General features: G+C 45.3%; 1 protein-coding gene across 1 annotated transcript in view; it reads left to right on the top strand.

Moving 5' to 3' along the window:
- ctnnd2a (catenin (cadherin-associated protein), delta 2a) overlaps window positions 1–18,475 on the top strand; it is a 227,346-nt gene that overhangs the window by 104,792 nt on the left and 104,079 nt on the right. The window contains exon 9 of the mRNA XM_072700081.1: window positions 6,709–7,015. Coding sequence (XP_072556182.1) covers window positions 6,709–7,015 — 307 coding nt within the window. The remainder of the gene's footprint in view (window positions 1–6,708; window positions 7,016–18,475) is intronic.

Here is an 18,475-nt window from a genome sequence, read left to right as displayed (position 1 = left end):
AGGTACAGGTCCATCACTTTGGATTAAAACTTCTACCAGGTAACCAAATAAACAACAATAATAAGCAATACAATGTATTGTGCTTTTAAACTGAGAGCCATACTAGACATTAAGGCTTTGGTTAAGGAAACACTCCAGCAGTTTTTTGAACCGGAAAAATAATGACGACGATCCCCGCTGTTTTACAACATCTCGACGCCCCAGTAAGTCCCTGATTATCAGGTCTCCAGGGAAGCACATTCTGGGATTAAAGTGTGGCAACAACATTTGTATGAGGAAGGTAAATAGTGCACTGGGCTGTTTCATGGACGGAATTAACGGCGCTAATGCGCCAGACTAATTTTTTCACCTTTATTCAATAAAAATGCCCTCTTGATATTTCAAGAAACCTGATAGCAGGAGTCGCAGTTGGGTCATGTTCTGGGTTTCTCTCTCCGCAAACTGATTTTCACTTAGGGCAGGATCGCGGCAAGGATTTGTTTACGTTCCGAGAGGAACATCAGACATGACTGATGTCAAACAAGACAGGCAGAAGTCTGCATGTAAAAAAGGTGGGACACGAACAGGTCAGACACGCAGAGAGTCAGACGGGTTGGAAAGGGGGGACATGGACAGATCAGACAGGCAGGAAGTTAGGTAGGAAATCAGACAGGGTAGAAATATGGTCAGAGAGTCAGGAGGTTAGACAGGTTATGCAGCCAGGCTACCAATCAACAGGGGCAGGCAGAACTGAAATTCAGGGACTGGCACAGTAAATAAAAAAGAACCAGGCAGGTTGGAGGCGTACAGCAGTTGGGGAACAGGAGAGGATCACGAAGCATAAAATCTACTGGAGAAAATGCTTTGACTTTGAAAGAGCATACTTTTCTTCCTGGACTTTTACAGCTACCTGGAGTTCTCACTACACTCAGACATGTTCCCACTAGTAATGGGCAACCTGACTCAGGTAGGGTCTGAGCAGCAAATGTTCAGCGATGAGGCTTTGACGCACGCGTCGTCCCCTAGTGGCCTGGAGGCTGTGTAACAAATACTTCTTTTAAGATTTGGTGAGAGTAACAGGAATGTTTTGCCAGAGACAAAATTGATTTAAAAGAAAACTTTCTGGTTCAGACGTGCCCGTGCTGACGAGTGAGTGTGTTCAGGACACCCGCGTCGCACTGAAATCTGCCGTGAAAGTGAGTGTAAAGGAATTCACCGGATTGATCTTCCTGAATGGTAATGCGTGTCTGGAGGGTGCGCTCGCAAAAGTCGGCGTTTGATGGGAATATTAATGCGGTGTGTACTCTGAAACCCAGGAAACTGAGCGGGTTAGCGGGAGCATTCACGTCGATGTCAAGGATCCATTGTTGCATGACGACTTTCATTCGAGGGGCAGGGATTCAGTGCCGGTGGGGGGTGGCATCACCCTCCCATGACTCACACCTTGAAAAGGTGCAGCTGATGGGAAACCTACGCTAAGCATTAGCTAATTGGCACAAAAGGACCGAACGACAGCTGGCAGAATGCCGTCCCATACCTAGCCAATTACATCTTGACACATTTTTTCCCAGCATGCATAGCATGTAGCGATAACGTGAGCAGCAGCTCAGAGAGCACCGATTCGGCTTCACACCTTTAGGGTTGTGGGTTCGAGTCCCAGTTTTGTATGCGTGGCGCTTGTGTGGATTTCTGGGTACTCCAATGTCCTCCTGTAGTCCACAAGCATGATATTACTATTTATAAGTTGTTCACACATAAATCTTTCCCATGCAGGTGCTCATTAAGAATGGAACAGAGATGATTTATTCATTCCACAAACTGCCCCCTTACCATAATCCCTCCATGGGGTTAAAAACAGTGTGACAACAGGTAATACTATTGGTGAATCCAGGACCAGGAAATAAACCTGAAATAAAACAAAACAGTGTTACCATCTTTCATCATAAACCTCCTATGTCAGATCTGAAGGCCCCACCAGCAACTGAAAGGAAGCGTGACGTTGATTGATCGGGTCATGTGACCGTGGCTCCTGTTAGCAGGCACTGCGCTCGGTGTGGTGGGGGCCGGGTGCCGACAGCGAGTGTCCTAGAGCCACCCAGAACCGGAGAGGGAGTTGGAGAGGGAGGGGAAGCGTGGGGGCCATTACCGGCGGACCGTGAGAGGCTAATATCCCTGTGTTGCACCAAAGCGACGTGTGAGAGAAGCTCACATCCTGATGGATGGTACGCTCTCCGCTGTGCTTCAGTCATCCAGGCAGAATTACCAGTGACCCCACTTAAGGGTTTTCAAGAATGCTGCAAAAAAAATATTCAGCAAACCTCATTCATCTGTAAACTGAGACTAACTCCTTTAACTTTAACTCATTTTCGTCAAATTGGATTGGAAAATTTCCATCTATCCATATTCTAACTGCTTATCCCAGTCATTGTCGCGGGTGGGTCTCGCCCAGGCAATATAGGGCAAAAACGGGGATATGTCCTGGACTGGATTACAGTGCATTTAATAAATTTATTTAATTTTGACTGCCATGCTGCTTAATGAATGAACGAAAAGTGGGTAAACACCGAATCCAAAATTACATCAACATATGCAAATAAGTATTACTCTGCAAACTGAAAGGGAGGGGCAGTGTTCTCTTCCTGCACTACAGGTTTGGTCAGATCCTGACTTCCAGTAATTATTTCCTGTCCACTGGTTGGTAAGCTTATGTAGCTTTGTTCAACCTATTTTATGAGCATTTTAATGTCTATTGAGGTCTAATGAGGCTGCGATTCGATTGACGTTGACATAGTAGCTGGGACTCAAGCACACACTGAAATTAATTCCAGGGGGGAAAAAAGAAACGGCACTTTTAAGGGAAAAGGAATTAACTTTTTCTCAGGGTTAATGTAATTAAGACGGGTCAATTATCGGGGATTGTCCTTCAGACTGACGGTTACAGCCCAGAAACAGGAGCCGAGCCTGGTAAAGCAGCTTAGATCGTGCTAATTAACGAATCGCGGATCAAAACAAGCCCTCCCCTCGGTGGTGAACGGGGAAGCCGGCACACTACCACCGGATTGTCTCTCCTGGACTCTCAGTGGCACATGGGAATGAGAACGGACTGAGAATGAGAGCAGAGAAGCCTCACGGGCAAAAGCTACCTATCGTTAGCCTTGTGATGATTATTACACTTGGCAACCCCTATTATGCAGCTAGGTGGTACTGCCCACATTGCAGTTGACTTCTTTGAGGGGATGCACTGACTGCTCCATATGAGAAACAGGGAAGTATGTGGATGTACATTCATGAATCTGCTTTATATAGCTACTTAAATAAGCCCTGGGCATTATTTACATTAACAGGACATGCAGGGTTGCTTGGGTTACACAGAGGAATACAAAGGACAACAAAGAAAAAGCAGGAGAAGGTCTCTGGTTAAGCGACCTGAACGGCTGATATAACATAATGTGTGCCTCCATCAACACAAGCACCGCAAGCTGAAATTGCCAGCAATTTAGTATTATCTTCGGAAAGCACTTTTCTTCCTCGTTTTATCCGAAATGCGTGCCTCCCTGTTTAAAGGGAGCGTGTATAGTCAAGAGCAGGCTAATGCTTAGACCCCGGCCTCCCCGAAAGAGGCTGTTTGGCTTGCCGTGCATCCAAGCATTCATTACAGGGGGCAGGTTGTGTTCGCCGTACGTGAGCCAGACCTGCCTTCCAGGCCAGAACGTCTGCATCAGCAGATTGGGGGTGCTCTGTATCCCCACAGGGCGATACAGTGCGTGTGGAAGGAAGATGATTGATGGATGTTCGTGGGGCCATTTGTCCGACCGTGATAGTCTGTCCGGAGATACTGGAAGTCCGCTGCAGGGTTTGTTTACAGTGGGTGGCTGAGGGGTTCTCCCGTGTGTAAAGGCACACCCAGCTATGTAGATTAGAAGGTCAGTTATCGCTCTGAACCCACTGTTCCCTGCTCCTGATCTGTGCTGAACAACTCCCACTGCTCTTTGACGTGCACAGGGCCGTACGTATATGACCCAACCCCCCGCCGTTGGTGAAGAGAGGTGAGGAGACATATCGCTCGATTCTGTATCATACAACGAAAGGGCACTGAGTTAGAAGTGCTTTCTTGGTTGGTTGTTAGAATGTTTCCTGAAGGAGGCCCCTCTTCGACAGGAAGTACAATAAGCTGTGTCTAGGAATGGAAACAGCAAATCTACAAAACCCACTCAGTCCACCAGATACGTTTTTCGAGAGAATTTCTGTGGACTCAATGAGTTTCGCAAATTTAAGGGAAGTTCCTCGTTGCATTCCGTGACGACTGAGTGAGTTTTGCTTCCCGATGCGGTAACATGTGATGAGGAAGCCTGACTCTAGGTCTCACCTTAAAAAGAACAAAAAAAATGGACTGAGATTTGGAAATTTGCACTTCAGTTATGTGCAAATGTTTGAGGGATTTTACAGCTTCTCATTCAGAAAACTGACCATTAGCTTTATATCTCATTGTCTTAAGAGCCCCCTAAAAAGATCCCATTACAAAGCAGTGTCATCTTCTGCTTCTCCTTTTAAGTTCTCGCCCCCCCCCCCCCAGCAAATGTTTACCACCATAATCCAGTGGGAATGATATTATTCCCTGTGTCTAGCCTGAACTCATTGCCGGCGTGATTTTGTTGGGACCTTTCGCGTTCGATCGCCGCTACAGGCCTTCCCAATCTGTGTGGAAATCATTCCAAAGCGGAAATCATTTCCCTCTGCCTCACCACTCGGTGCTAATGTACTCTATACCCCTGCGGTTAGTGCCCCTGTACGCGTGAGAGGTCATGCCGAAACCTCGGCTGCCTGCCGAAGACGATATCAAAGCGCCAAAATGCTTCGCTTGAGGACGGTCTTCTCCAGGAAGGCATCGTGTCCAGTTTAACCCTGGACCCCCTCGGACGTTGTGTACTTTAAACCATCGGTTACTGAATTTAACCAGATAAACAACATCAATATTCACCAAATACATTGTTGTTAGCCTTTCATTCATTTAGCAGTCAGTTTTATCCACGGCTACGTACCTTTTTTGAGAAAGCAGAGCCCGTGGAATAACTGGGAGTTACAGGTTGTGCTTGGAGGCCCAATGGTGGAATGACTCTGCCGATTATGATTTTCTCTGGGTATGATTATCTTGTGATTATCTTTCTGCTGTACGTTATTCATATGTGAACACTAGAGATTATAAAACGTGTCATTCTCACAATACAGAAATATCCTGTTGCATAATACACAATATCAGGGGACAGTGTTGTGTGTATTCATTTTAAATTGGGTCTTAAAACAAAGCGGGTAAATATATATGTTACGGCTGTTCTTTCTGATTGGTGGCGTAAATTCAAAACAGAAAATTAAGTTCACGCAAATAATTAGTTTTGGATTTTATTAAGCCTTCATCATACAGTCTGGAGCATTTTCAGCAGGGTTAGCCCTAGCATGGTTAATTGAAAGCTCCACTAATTACTGCCATTATTATTTATTGCCTAAGTGCCTTTTCTAGATGCAGAAACTGAATTTGCGATACTTAATGATACTTAATGACACTAAGACAGGCCACGGACCGTTTGGCCTGCAACACAGAAAAAAGTAAATATGGATATTACACACTGCATGATTCTGTGTTGTTGTACATTTTGTAGGTGCAATACTTATGTTGGGAATATTTTTGCTTTCGGATTTGTGATTCTCGGGGGGTGGGGGGGACTGCTAGACTGAAGTCACGGGGGGCGGCAGGGACTCCTGGGGTGGGGTCATAGGGGGCCGCAGGGACTCCTGGGGTGGGGTCATAGGAGGTGGCAGGACTCCTGGGGTGGGGTCATAGGGGGCAGCAGGGACTCCTGGGGTGGGGTCATAGGGGGGAAACAGGGACTCCTGGGGTGGGGTCATAGGAGGTGGCAGGACTCCTGGGGTGGGGGTCATAGGGGGCAGCAGGGACTCCTGGGGTGGGGTCATAGGGGGCAGCAGGGACTCTTGGGGTGGGGTCATAGGGGGCAGCAGGGACTCTTGGGTGGGGTCATAGGAGGTGGCAGGACTTCTGGGGTGGGGTCATCAAGGGGCAGCAGGGACTTTTGGGTGGGGTCATCGGGGGGAAGCAGAGACTCCTGGGGTGGGGGTCATAGGGGGCAGCAGGGACTCCTGGGGTGGGGTCATAGGGGGCGGCAGGGACTCCTGGGGTGGGGTCATGAAGCCCTTTATCCAGGAGGTAAAGATGGTTACTGGACGCACATGACTGGTATGGGCCTGACACCTGATCCCCAGCCATAGCCCCACCAGACAATAAACCGCCCCGCTCACCTTCCCCTTGGGCTACATGCCATGTGGATGTCTTCAGTGGCCCAATATCAGCCATTTTTGCAGACATCTATTCCAATGCAGGTAGAGTTTCCCATTGGTAGCAGTAGGGACTTAATGCCTGCTCTCACACTCCAGTAAAAGATGTGGGTATGTTTTAAAAAAGTTTGTGTTTGTCTGTTCCAGTGGTTCTCAAAGCATCCCCCCCCCACACATCCCAAGGCTTTGTCCTGTTCTGCCAACTGCAAACCTGGTACATGCAGTCTCAGGCTTAACAGCGGAGGGGGTTTACGGGGGCCAGGTTCCCGGGCTGTTTTGAGAACCTCTGCACTGTGCAGTGTACTGACTGTGTCCTGTGCCTCTCGCTTCCCCTCTCCTCCATCGTCTTGATGTCTCTTTCCCCATTCCTGCTCCCCTGCCTAGACCTTGTGAACCGCTTCTGTGAGCAGGTCCTGAATTTTTTGCTCTGTCCCTACTTTCCTGTCGTAGCCCAGTCCTCCCCCGCTGTTGACTCCGTCCCCTTGCAGCGCACAGGCAGCCAGAATGCGGCGGGCACGTACCCCCGCCCCGGCTACAACACCGGCTCAGCAGCCAGCTATGGCGATACGTACCGCACACTGCAGTACTGCTCCTCTGTGGACTCACCATACAGCAAGTCGGGCCCAGCGCTGCCCCCGGAGGGGACGCTGGCGAGGTCACCGTCTGTCGACAGCATCCAGAAAGACCCTAGGTAAGCCCGACATCTGAATTTTCTCTTTTCCTCTTCGCCCTCTGACCCCTTGCCTAGCCCTTCTGTACCCCAGAATGCCAGAAGGCTCCGACTGCTTCCCTGTGCTGTGAGTTGGTTTTGACCACCCAAAGGATGCAGTCTGGTTTCCTGAAGGTTCTGACGCAGTTCGCTGTATTGCAACATGCTCTCTGTTGATTTTGCACACCCTGTGGATGCCGTTCGGTTTTACGAACGCCCCGGTGCAGTTTGGTCTCCTCCGGTTCTTTGCCCACTACCCCATGCCGTCAGTTGTTTTGCATGCCCTGTGGACGGCGCTGGGTTTCTAGAAGACTTGCCTGCTACTCCGTGCTGTCAGTTGGATTTGTTTGCCGAAAAAAACGAGAGTTGCGATCAAAAAGAATTTCACTTCAAAGCGCTTCTTGCAGCCCTGAAAGTAATACATTTTAATTACAAGCAGTGTATTGGGATCTGTAAAACTCCTCTTTTTCTACCAAGAAAGCATGGTGTGCATCAAGTCTCTGCCTTTAATCAGCTTCTCAGCAATGGGGTTTTATTTTTATTTATATGCTTTCTGTTGGCTCTGGAACTGAAAATCGTCTTTCTGAGCCTTCCTGTTATTTCCTTTGCCAGGGCCGGAGTCTTGGATGTTTCAGTTAAGTGCGAGAACCGAGCAGGAATGTAATTACAGGTTTGACGTTTGTCCATGAGGGAAGGGAATTGCAAAAAACATAAAAAACCTGCTACCTACTAATGGCAGCTGAGCAGGGTAATTACAACATATGACCACACAAGAACCTAAAGTACCTCCTTGGGTTTCCACCACGTAATTCACTGTTGTGGTGAATTTAATGAAATGACAAATATATAAGCATGCCTGAACTTTCAAGGATCGATAACAAGCTGATATTCCTACTTTTTAACTGATGCTACTACTCACTAAATGGACTGTTAAAGAAGTTAATTAAAAGCCAGTTAAATTAAAAGTAGATATTCTACCGCATCAGAATAAAGGGACATATTAAGTTGCAGAAGGGCAAAATACATTACTTAATGTTCTCCCTGCCTCTTATTTTCACTTTACTGAGGATTAAATGATCTATGCTGTTTTCCTCAGTTTCAGTGTGTAAGATGTTTATATATTACAGCTCAAATCTTTATAAAATCCTGGAAACTCTTCCTCTGACAGTACTAGCCAAACGTTCCCAGTACTTCTTTAAATTTCTTTTGGGTTCTCTACAGTTTTTTTTTTTTTTTTTAAGATTTGACCTGATCTGTTTCAATAAGTGATTAACAGCACATTCCTCAATCCACATTCCACATTCCTTGCAGGCCTCTAAATTTATAGAACCCATATATGCTACTTTATGATATATCTGTACAATATAAGGCACTAAAGATGACCATGTAAGCTCGATTTTACATCACCCTGGTGCACTCTGCTAATTCATACAATATGTGCCATGAATAATATATTAATGAATTGACCCGGTTCGAATTGTTTGATTAATTGATATGTTATCTGCATAAGCCATGAATAATTTGACATGGTTGCCTTGGCAAATCACGTCCTTGTGGAAGCATTTGCTGCAGTAACAGGCCTGTGGACAGACTGCGCATTTTTTATGTCGGGCTTCTTCCTTATGGACACCTGCTAGTTCAGGTTATTCAAATCACGGTCCTCAAGGTCCAAGTACTGCTGATTTTTGCAAACTTTCCTTTGCCTGTGAGTCAGGTGTGAAGCCTTTGGCCAGTCAGAATCAGTAAATATTAAACTAACTACCTGGGAGAACTGAAAACATGGCCTGGATTTGGAATCGAGGTCCAGATTTGAAGAGCCCTGTGCTAGTTCCTTTTCACCTGATTCCTGCTCGGACCCACCTCACATTCCTGTCAGGAATCCAAATCAGCCCAAGCACTGAGAGTCCAATAAGCACAGTGTTGTAATCTGTGTCCATTGGCATGATTATGTGAATAGCCGGCATACTTTAACCACATAACATATGTAGCTAATGGCAATGTTGATTGACTGGTTGTGTTTCCTGGTTCCTTTACTGGACTGATGGGTTTTTTTGTGGATGTTTAAACCAAACAAATGTCCAGTGCCTTCTTTTTCCTGCTGGATGCTCTTCCTGTATGTGTGTGTGTGTGTGGGTTTGCATAGATCACATTTAGTAAAACCTGAAATCTCCCTACTTTTGTGGAGATCTTTTGAGGCCCCCATTTGGATAACCTCAGTTTAATAAAAAATCTGTGAATGCAATCAAAAAAGTAAAAATGCCAAAAGTCTTGTATTTGGGTTGGTTACTTATCGTCAAGGTTAGGGATGGGTAGGGGTTAAGGGTGTCGCGATTGGGATTAGGGTTTTTCCCATAGAAATGAATGGACGGTCCCCATTTAGATAGGAAGACCAACTGTGTGTGTGTGTGTGTGTGTGTGTGTGTGTGTGTGTGTGTTGGCCATGGCTTCTTAAATGTTTGTATAAAGGTACTTGCAGACGCGGCATTCGTGAAGTTCTCCTGTTTCATCCTCACAATTTTATGCAGAAAAATGGAATAAAAGTACCCCCCCAATCCTCTTAGTGTCCTTTAATAGACTGTTAGATTTCCATTCACGGTTAATATTAAAGCGGTCTCCCACAAAAGGACATTTAAAAATGAATTGATAAAAGAAATGGCAAAACTTTCCATGAATCATGACTGTCGTTATCATAATGCCAAAGCTAAGTAAATTTAGCGCAGCGGAACAGTGACGAGCAATGAAGAGCAGGTGACTGGGTCTTAGGGACAAAGCAAGCAATCCGGCCGTGTACGACTATGGCTTCCCGTGCGGTACTTTCTCCCTTTGCCCTGGCAGTTCATTCACATCATGACATCGTACGACCCGATTCATACTGTACGCCTGCATGCCTTTCCCCACGAAGTGGCCTTTCAGGCACCATCTTTGGTCAGTCTCGTCATTAAGGTATATTTACATCTGCCTTTACGCACTTTCAACAAGTCAAATTTGAATAAACAAATAAAAATACAGGGTCGCCAACTCATCTGTCACTCTCGCTTTCAGACTGTCATGCTCAAGAAATCTTACGGCAAATCTATATTTTCTCATTATTATCCTAAAATTAGCTACATCAAAAGCACTGGGGCGGTCTGCAAACCCTACAGACTATTTACAAGGTAATAAAACTGTTACATACATGTAAATGCATGTGCAGACTTGTCTCGAATTGAAACTCTCGTGCCAGCCAGCAAACCAAAGTTGGCAACCCTGAAAACGTCTGAGCTCATTTTGCATTAGGGACAATGTAACAGCTGATGTGTTCAGAATAACTAATGCACTTTCAGTAAATGTTTTCCGTGTAGCAGGACATGTTTGGCTAGTCTTTGGATTTGAAAGTCTTTTTTAATTATCATTTTTTCGCTGCACCTTCTTGGCCAAAGCGTAAATTCGTTACACCATCCTCTGTTAATGTTACTCACCCTTCACAAACCTCACTGATATCCCCTAATTACCATATAATGTATTGAAAGAGATTAGCATAAAAATGCTATTTTAAACAAAGAAGCCATGTTGGTTTTGTTTGCATAGATTATATACGTTACGCCACATTTACTTTCACACTGGTAATTCTGTTTGCTTTGGTCTCAAGAACAATAGTGAACACAGTGAGCTATGGCGGACAGCATGAACAGGACCACCCTCTAGTCTTTACTGACTGGGTCCAGTGTCTTCATTGGTTGAGGATTTACCTTTACAAATTTGCCAGTGAAACCCCTGAAAGGGCGTTGTAGTTTTGACTCACCACTTTCATTCAGTGTAACTATTAGCTCTTGTAACTCAAGAAATAGAGCATTATGCTAGCCATGCAAAGGTTGGGGGATTCAAATCCCAGGAAACACACATAAAAAAATAAACTCTTGCTTTTATTGTACTTCGCTTTGGATAAAAGAGTCAGGTAAATGGGTAAAGTCTGAAGTCTGCATTCATTAATTCATTAGAACCATCAACAGACACAATGAATGTGAATGATCAAGACTAAAGGCCGATTGCCTTTGATTGAAGCTAAATCATCGACATCCGCGTACATGTGAATTTCTAATGCCATGAAGGAATGAAGAGATGATTTAATGGCAAGTGAAGGTTGTCATATTCGCTCAGCAGTCGGTGACGGAACCTCCCCCCATGGGTGAGTCACTGGTGTGGGAAGTAGGGGGTAGTTTAGTGAGTGAGAGATACTCGTCCCCGGTTTTTATCAAGCCAGTCAAAGGGCGCCTTGTCCATGTAAGACCAAGGCGCTTATGAAACCGTTGACTCTCTGATACAAACTCAGGATTCCCAACTTTGGTCAGCTGGCTGGAGTGAGATTTTCAATTCTGCACACGCACTTACATGTACGTAACAGTTCTATTGCCTTGTAAATAGTCTGTAGGGTTTGCAAGCTTCCTGGACACTTTTGATGTAGCTAATTTTAGGTTAATAATGGAATAATATATATTTGCATGAAAGTGAGAGACTGAAAGCATGAGTGTCACACCAGATGCGTGAGAGTTGGCAACCCTGAGAGCAGGGAAGCACCCCGCCCCCCCCCCCCCCCCCCCCCGCCAAGGCGAGCGCCCGAGTGATGTCCGTTGACAGTTAGCATGGTTAGCCTGTTCGGAAGGAGCACTGCTGTGGAGGCCTCGCCTGCGTCTGTCTCGGGCCTGTTAGGTCCCCCTTCAACAGCCAAAAAAATGCACCTGAAATGTCCAATCACACCATAAAACGGTGCCTTTCAGCACACTAACATACCCCAGGACTGAGAAACGTGCAAGTGATTAAAGTATGAATCAGCTTAAACACCCGCGACCAACTTTAAAATTTATCTTATGTTGATTCTGATAAGAATATATGGTGCTTTTTTTTCAGAAATCTGTGCTACAAGAATCATTAAATTGTTTTACACACCAGCCATGTGCTAAACTCAGCCAACAAGTATGAGGTTTTTGTGATATGGAGGGTAGGAGAAGCCAGGGGGTCAATAAATAAGAGACAGATAACTATGATTAAGTGTGAAGCAGACCTTATCGATCTCCTCCTTGCACACCACAGTGGTCTTTACCTTGAGGCCAGGAGTCAGCTCTGTTTTTCTCAGAACCTCCATGCCCCTCAGCCATCAATTGCCCCTCCAAGGATAAACGGCACACAGGAGAAGACTTGCTGTTAAACACCGTCTTTACCCCCTTAGACTGCGTGTATGTGCCATGTCCACTAAAGCCTGCCGGCTTAAGCGTGCTTGTAAACTTGCACGGAACAGTCTGAGCCCCTGAGCCAGTCATTTTTGCCCACGAAATATTTGCTTCCAGTCACTGTGTGATCACTGAAGCTCATCTCTATCTTGGGTGACCACCTAACCCAGGGGTGGCCAATCTTATCCGCAAAGGGCCGGTGTGTATGCGGGTTTTCGCTGCAACTCCCTAATTAGATTACTAATTAGAGGACTGATTGGCTGAAAAGTCCTCACACCTGGGTTTGAACAGCTGACCTACAGGTTATCCCAAAAACCTGCGTACACACCGGCCCTTTGCGGATAAGATTGGACACCCCTGACCTAACCCATGTCAGGAGGGACAGTATGAGCTACTTCAGGTTTCACAAACCACTTTAAAACTGAAAGGCTCTTGTGCTCGGCTAATTAGTTCAGAACTTCTTGTGCTTTTTACTGGTTTGTTTCCTTGATTGAAATACTCATCCAGCTGTTTCACATTAACATTAGTGACACATGCATGATTATAGGAGACTGACCAATCAGCACACAGCAAGAACTCGGTGCTTGAGTGATATCCGGGTCCTTTTATTTGAAATGGTTGAAATGGTAGTTTACAAACCCTGTTGTAGCTTATAGTGTCCCTCCTGACATGGATTAGGTGGTCACCCTACCTCTATCCAACACTCAGTCCCTCCTTCTCAACAGAATGGCTCTCGCCTCAGTGCTTCCAGCATACTCCCAGGTGGAAACACTCTAAGGACTGGACCTGACCCTAGGTCTGGTATGGAACAGTGGCAAGAACCCGCATACCCTTCTGGGGGTCAATTTGCCAGAAGAGCAAGACCAGGGAATATAACTGAGGTCTTCTAATGGGACCTCTAGGGTAAGAACACGGTAATCAGGTGGTCGAAGCTCCACCACGTAGCGAAATAACATCCCTGCACCCCTTGGGCCACAGGGAAGTGAGGAACTATGTGTCATATCTGTCAAGCTCTTTCCACCAGCAATCAAGATGCATCTCACGTAGGTATCTGAAGAATTACTAGGACATAATAAATCAATTTCCACGTTTAGGAAATCATATTCCCCACTGTTACAGACCAGGCCATCTTTTGCTGTTTGAGTCAACCTCCTGGTACACAAAAGTCTTGGGAGAAAGTGCAATACCTGTATTGAGTCGTCTTCGCAAAGCTGGGGATTTTTCCCTATCTGTGAAATTACTTCACCTGTAAATGATATAATGGGTACATAACACATGTTATTCCCAGTTCCGGCTTCTCCTTTGAAATATTGCTGAAACAACGCTTTCCAGATCTAATCTACGTAATGTTTTGTTAAGCAAACAGAGTTACCTCTGCACTACGGCTTGCATGACAAGTGACGGCAATGTTGTTTCAGCGAGTCAGGACTTAAACGTTCCCCGGAGCAGTCATCTTGTGATTTCGTTACACAACCTCTGATTTCGTTCCGACCTGGGAATGTCGAACAGCAGCCAGTTTATCGAATGTGGGATGTGCCCCCATGGGTTTTTTTTTTATGGTAAATGAGGGTCCTTTAATCCTCGTTTGTTGAGTGGATCTGGTGTGTGTGTGCCTGTACGGAACGTTCTAGGCCCTCGAGCCAATTATTTTAGCCCAAGAAGGATTTGCTCCTGGTGGGTAGGAGATGTTCACCTCCACCCAGCATACGCTCCCTCCTAACCTGAATGGCTCTCCACTCACAGTTCTGCATATAATGCGCTTTCAGACACGCTTGCCACACCCAGCCAGTGTCAGGATAATTTAGAATTTTTTTTTTAGCTAAGTTTTATCGTTATATTATTCCAATTTCCATTTGAAACCCAGTTCTGTTTTATTAGGTTTTAGTGTGGTCTTATGAGTTTTTATATTTTATTTGATTTCTACTTAGTTGATATATATATATAGATGCACCCTATCAAATACCTCCACTGTGCAGTTTTTTTTTAGCTAATTTACCCCTTATACTGTATCAGGAACTAGTTACATTTTGAAAACAGATCATCTATCTTTTTCTCTTAGAGAGTTTAAACTGTAGTATATTTGATACCTATTCTGTCTTTTATGTTTTAGATTTTATTTCTCTTTAACGTCTGTTTGTGGTATTACTTTTCCTTCCAGCTACGTGTGTATGCCGTGTTCATCGTGTGAAATGGTATCTGTCTGTCTGTGCTGTTGTAGCATAAGCATTTTCCCTACGGGATCAATAAAGTTTTTTCCTGATTTCTTATTTCTGATAGATAGATTTACACGTTAAACACTTTGAATGGGCCACAGACCGTTATTATCTTTTGTTGTTTTTTTAAAACAATGACAATAAAGATCTATTCTATTCTATTATTTTAAAATGACACCTAGACATAGCTAATATTTAGTGTTTTTCATTTAGTTGTAGTTGTTTTTCTTTTACAGTTTGCAAAGATGTTTTCTTAAAGTTGTGGTTTTCACTATCAACACACAGACTCATCCCATTGTTATCTTTCTGCCTCTATGGACACTTTCCGTTTGCTCTCACTTTCGTATAATTAAAGGTCCTTAACAGCATCAGTTTTTCACGGGGCTGCTGCTTTTGTGGGGAGAGATTTGTGCCCAGAGCCTGTAAATTACAGACACACTCCTAACAGTAGTTAAAATACGCCCAGCAGCGTCCAAGGTGCCAGTGCGTGGCACAGCCGGCGAGGCCGTCGCGGCGAGGGTTTCCCGGTTTTGCCCGCCTCTGCCGGAGGTCACACGGCACCTCCTGTGACCTTGCTGATAAGGTAGCTTCCTCACTGGTAAATCGGTTTGCTTTGCACCCAGAGACCGCAGCCCTGGAGGGCAGACAAAGGAGGGGTAACTAAAGTCCTGGGCAGCAGCAGTTTCGGGGGAATCGATCCGCTCCAGTACAGCAGCCTTGGTGAGGACAAAAGCTGTAGCGGATCAACCGCAATGGCAGGAGACAGAACTATAGCAGTGGGACCAAGGTCCTGTTTGGTGCTTCATCTCCTCTGACTCAGGAGGAGCTCGGACTTGTCTCCCAACAATTAAACGGAAAACTCCTTTATCATTCTATTCCCTCCATTCTATTCTTCTCTGTATCCTTTACTTAGCCGTTAAAACGGTGAAGATGTGACCTTCCGCATTTCAGTTACGCTCTTAGGTTCGAGATCAACAAATCAAGCGTATTCGCTGAAATCGTCTGCCGTCATCTTTTCCATCGAACAGGAGACTCAGTTTATCTTCGAGATTAAGTCGTGACTTGTTACAAAATACAGAACAATAGTAATCACAAGTACGAGGCATTCTAAAAGCTGAGACAATACATTACATGATTAATCTTCTGTACGGAGCAATCCCGCTGTTTGGTATGTACGTCATGGTAAGATTTCCACTTTAGTTTAAGGGCTGTCATTGTGCTCCCTAAGAAAGAAAGGAGTTGTCAGACTCTGTGTGACCAATCCCGCTCCTGTTGTTTACGGTAATTACAGGCCTTGTCAAGAGTTCCATTAGCATCCATCAAGCCTCTTATCCTCGTTAGCTGGTGCTTACACAAACAACCATTGTATCTTAGCCTCTATGGGGTCATTAATATTTTCAGTGCTTGAAAATTAACTAGTCAGTCCATGGGGCAAGGTGTCCGTACGGTAATTATGTGTTATTGTTGGACTTTGTGGTAAATTGCTTGATGTGTCGTCGGCTTTTGTTTAATAGGAGCCATTTTTATCCGAAAGCCAAATAGATGGAAAGCAGAGGATCGAGTTTCTGGGGAGACGTACCGAAAGGGTTTTGGCAAAAGCCCCTCCGGCCATGAGTTCTGCTTTGGGGAGGATGTGCTAAAACATTGTAGCCTGGAAAGTCGTTTCAGGTATAACATGCCTAAGGTTAGGTGATTTGTGACTGCACATGTCATGTGATGGTCTGAGGTAATCACTGCTACCGTTCCTATTGGACTATGAAGGCATTACCTCATCAAGAGTTCAGGTCTACCTGAATATCTCTGGACTCTTTCCTCACCATGGATTTGTGGTGTATCCCTGCACCTTATTCTGCCGGTCTTTGAAATTTCTGAAAAGAGCAGTTTGCAGGTGTGTGTGTGCTCTTCTTGCCATAATGTTGGTCGGGAGGGTGAGCGTTTGCAGATAAAATGCGAAGCCGGGTAGGTCTCTCTTCAGAAATCTACTCTTGTCTTGAGTTTGACCTTTAGCAACAACATGGAGGAAATCAAGCATTCACAATCAATTATTTGACTCAGTGGGAATAGGTAATAGGTTTGGAGACTTGCGTAATAAAAAAGTAGAAACGTGTAAAAGAAAAACAGGTGAAGAAAAGAACTGCAAGAGGTGTAGGGCATGATGCCTTTTTTTTCTTTTTTGTTTATAAATAGTCAGGAAACATGTATAATATTTCCTGTATAAATATTGCATTTTGGAAGAGCGTAGGTCAAATAGAGATGCTGGGAACTAAAGAGGCTGATTCTGGTTGCTCCTTGAATCCGTGCGATTGCGAAACTGACAATTCTGATTGCATGTTAATATGTTGATTGCTTACCAACAGGTAATATTATTCATCTTTGCTGTAATGGCAGTTTTTCGTACCCCTTTTCAGAGCTGAAAATGCTTCAGTAATAGATCCACAACAGAACCTCTTTCAGTTCACACCATTATCGTCTTAAGTGTGTTTTTTCATTGATTGTTTTGTTTTCTTTGTGTATGAAGACATGACGAAAACGTTTAGTCTCTTTGCACAGGGACCCCTTCTTGCAATGGGAATTAAATGCTTCTAAAACATCCTGTTTGTCACTGGCATGCAATCAGAAGATAAAAGGTTGTGCCTCTTATAACGAGTCCCTTTCTCACCCTTTTAAGCGAATCCACCAGCGGCTGGGATGTTGTACGGCGCCGACTGTGTTTATATGAACGAGGAACGCGAGTCGCGATCCTACTGGGGTTCGGCCAGCAAAAAGCAAGGGAGAGCATATGCATTCGACGTATTTATTTTAAGCGCCGGACACGCCTCGGCGAGCTTGCCGCAGTCAAACCGGCAGAGTTTTGTAATTACACGGCCCGTTGCTCTTTCGGGAGGACTTCCCCCCCGTCCATCGCTTGAGACGTGCCGGGCGACAGCCCTGAATTGTAAAATACGACCTGCGACAGTACAAGCTGGGCTTCAGCCCAGGTGCTGGCCATCGTCAGGCGCGAATCCCCTAAGAGAGCCGTCCCGTAGCATCTCCGACACGCCGCGGCCCTTTGCAGTCGGCACGTCTTAGCTTTGCAGTCAGTATGTTTCCTTCTGCTCTATTGCCACTCTCACCCCTTTCAGGTGGAATCCAACCCAGATTTCATTAGGACAGATAAGTGGTCCTCCGACATCCATGCCAAGACCGCGGTGGCTTCGCACTCCCTCTCCAGGTCTCGCCCATCACCCTGATGGCCTGGTCTGCTCTGTTACCTTCAGAGGGTCCCGCTGTCACGGTGGTGCAGCTCTAAGACGTGGCACACGGTAGCAGTAGCGATGCGTTCCCTGGCGGGATGAGTCACGCCGCACTCTTTGTTTTGCTTCGTCATCTTCCCACAGGGCGTGTGGGGAGAGGGGGGGTCGGGGAGTGGAGGGGGAAAGGCAGCATATGGTTTCTGCTTCCAAGCTTTTCAGCATCAGCCTCCCACCACGAAGATGGACGCTCTGTTTTTTTCCCTCCCTTTTTTGTTGCCACACCATTGACAGTTTCTTTGGGTCTCCATCCGTAATGAACTTCCTGTCAGTTTTGGGAATGTTAATAAGACACATTACATGGTATTCGAACATTTCAGCTTATAATCTTTTATCTAACAAATCCGGGGGTAGGGGGGGGTTAACTCAACCAGCAAACTGTCAAGAGATCAAGAAACCTGATGCAGGAATGAGACAAGCGTGGTATGTCTTCTAAGTCTAGCTGAATTATCCTAGAAATGTCTATAGAAATTGTAGATATATGTCTGTAGATATCAGTGGCGGCTGGCCCATAGGGGGCGCTTGGGCGCCGCCCTCCCAGATGTGGGGGGGAATATAAAATATATAAAAATAAAAAATATATATATATTTTTTTAATCAATGTCAGTTTTACTTAATAGTATGTGCCTACATGCAATCTGAATTATTTCCACCAACAGACTCTCATTCAACAGTGAATTTCCACCGACAGATTTCCACCAATCATTTCTCTTCTTGGGCGCTCATCAAAGCGCC

The sequence above is a fragment of the Paramormyrops kingsleyae genome, chromosome 15 (assembly GCF_048594095.1).
Source record: "Paramormyrops kingsleyae isolate MSU_618 chromosome 15, PKINGS_0.4, whole genome shotgun sequence".
Lineage (NCBI taxonomy): Eukaryota > Metazoa > Chordata > Actinopteri > Osteoglossiformes > Mormyridae > Paramormyrops > Paramormyrops kingsleyae.
The sequence above is the reverse complement of the archived record's forward strand: the minus strand, read 5'-3'. Positions and strand labels throughout refer to the sequence as shown.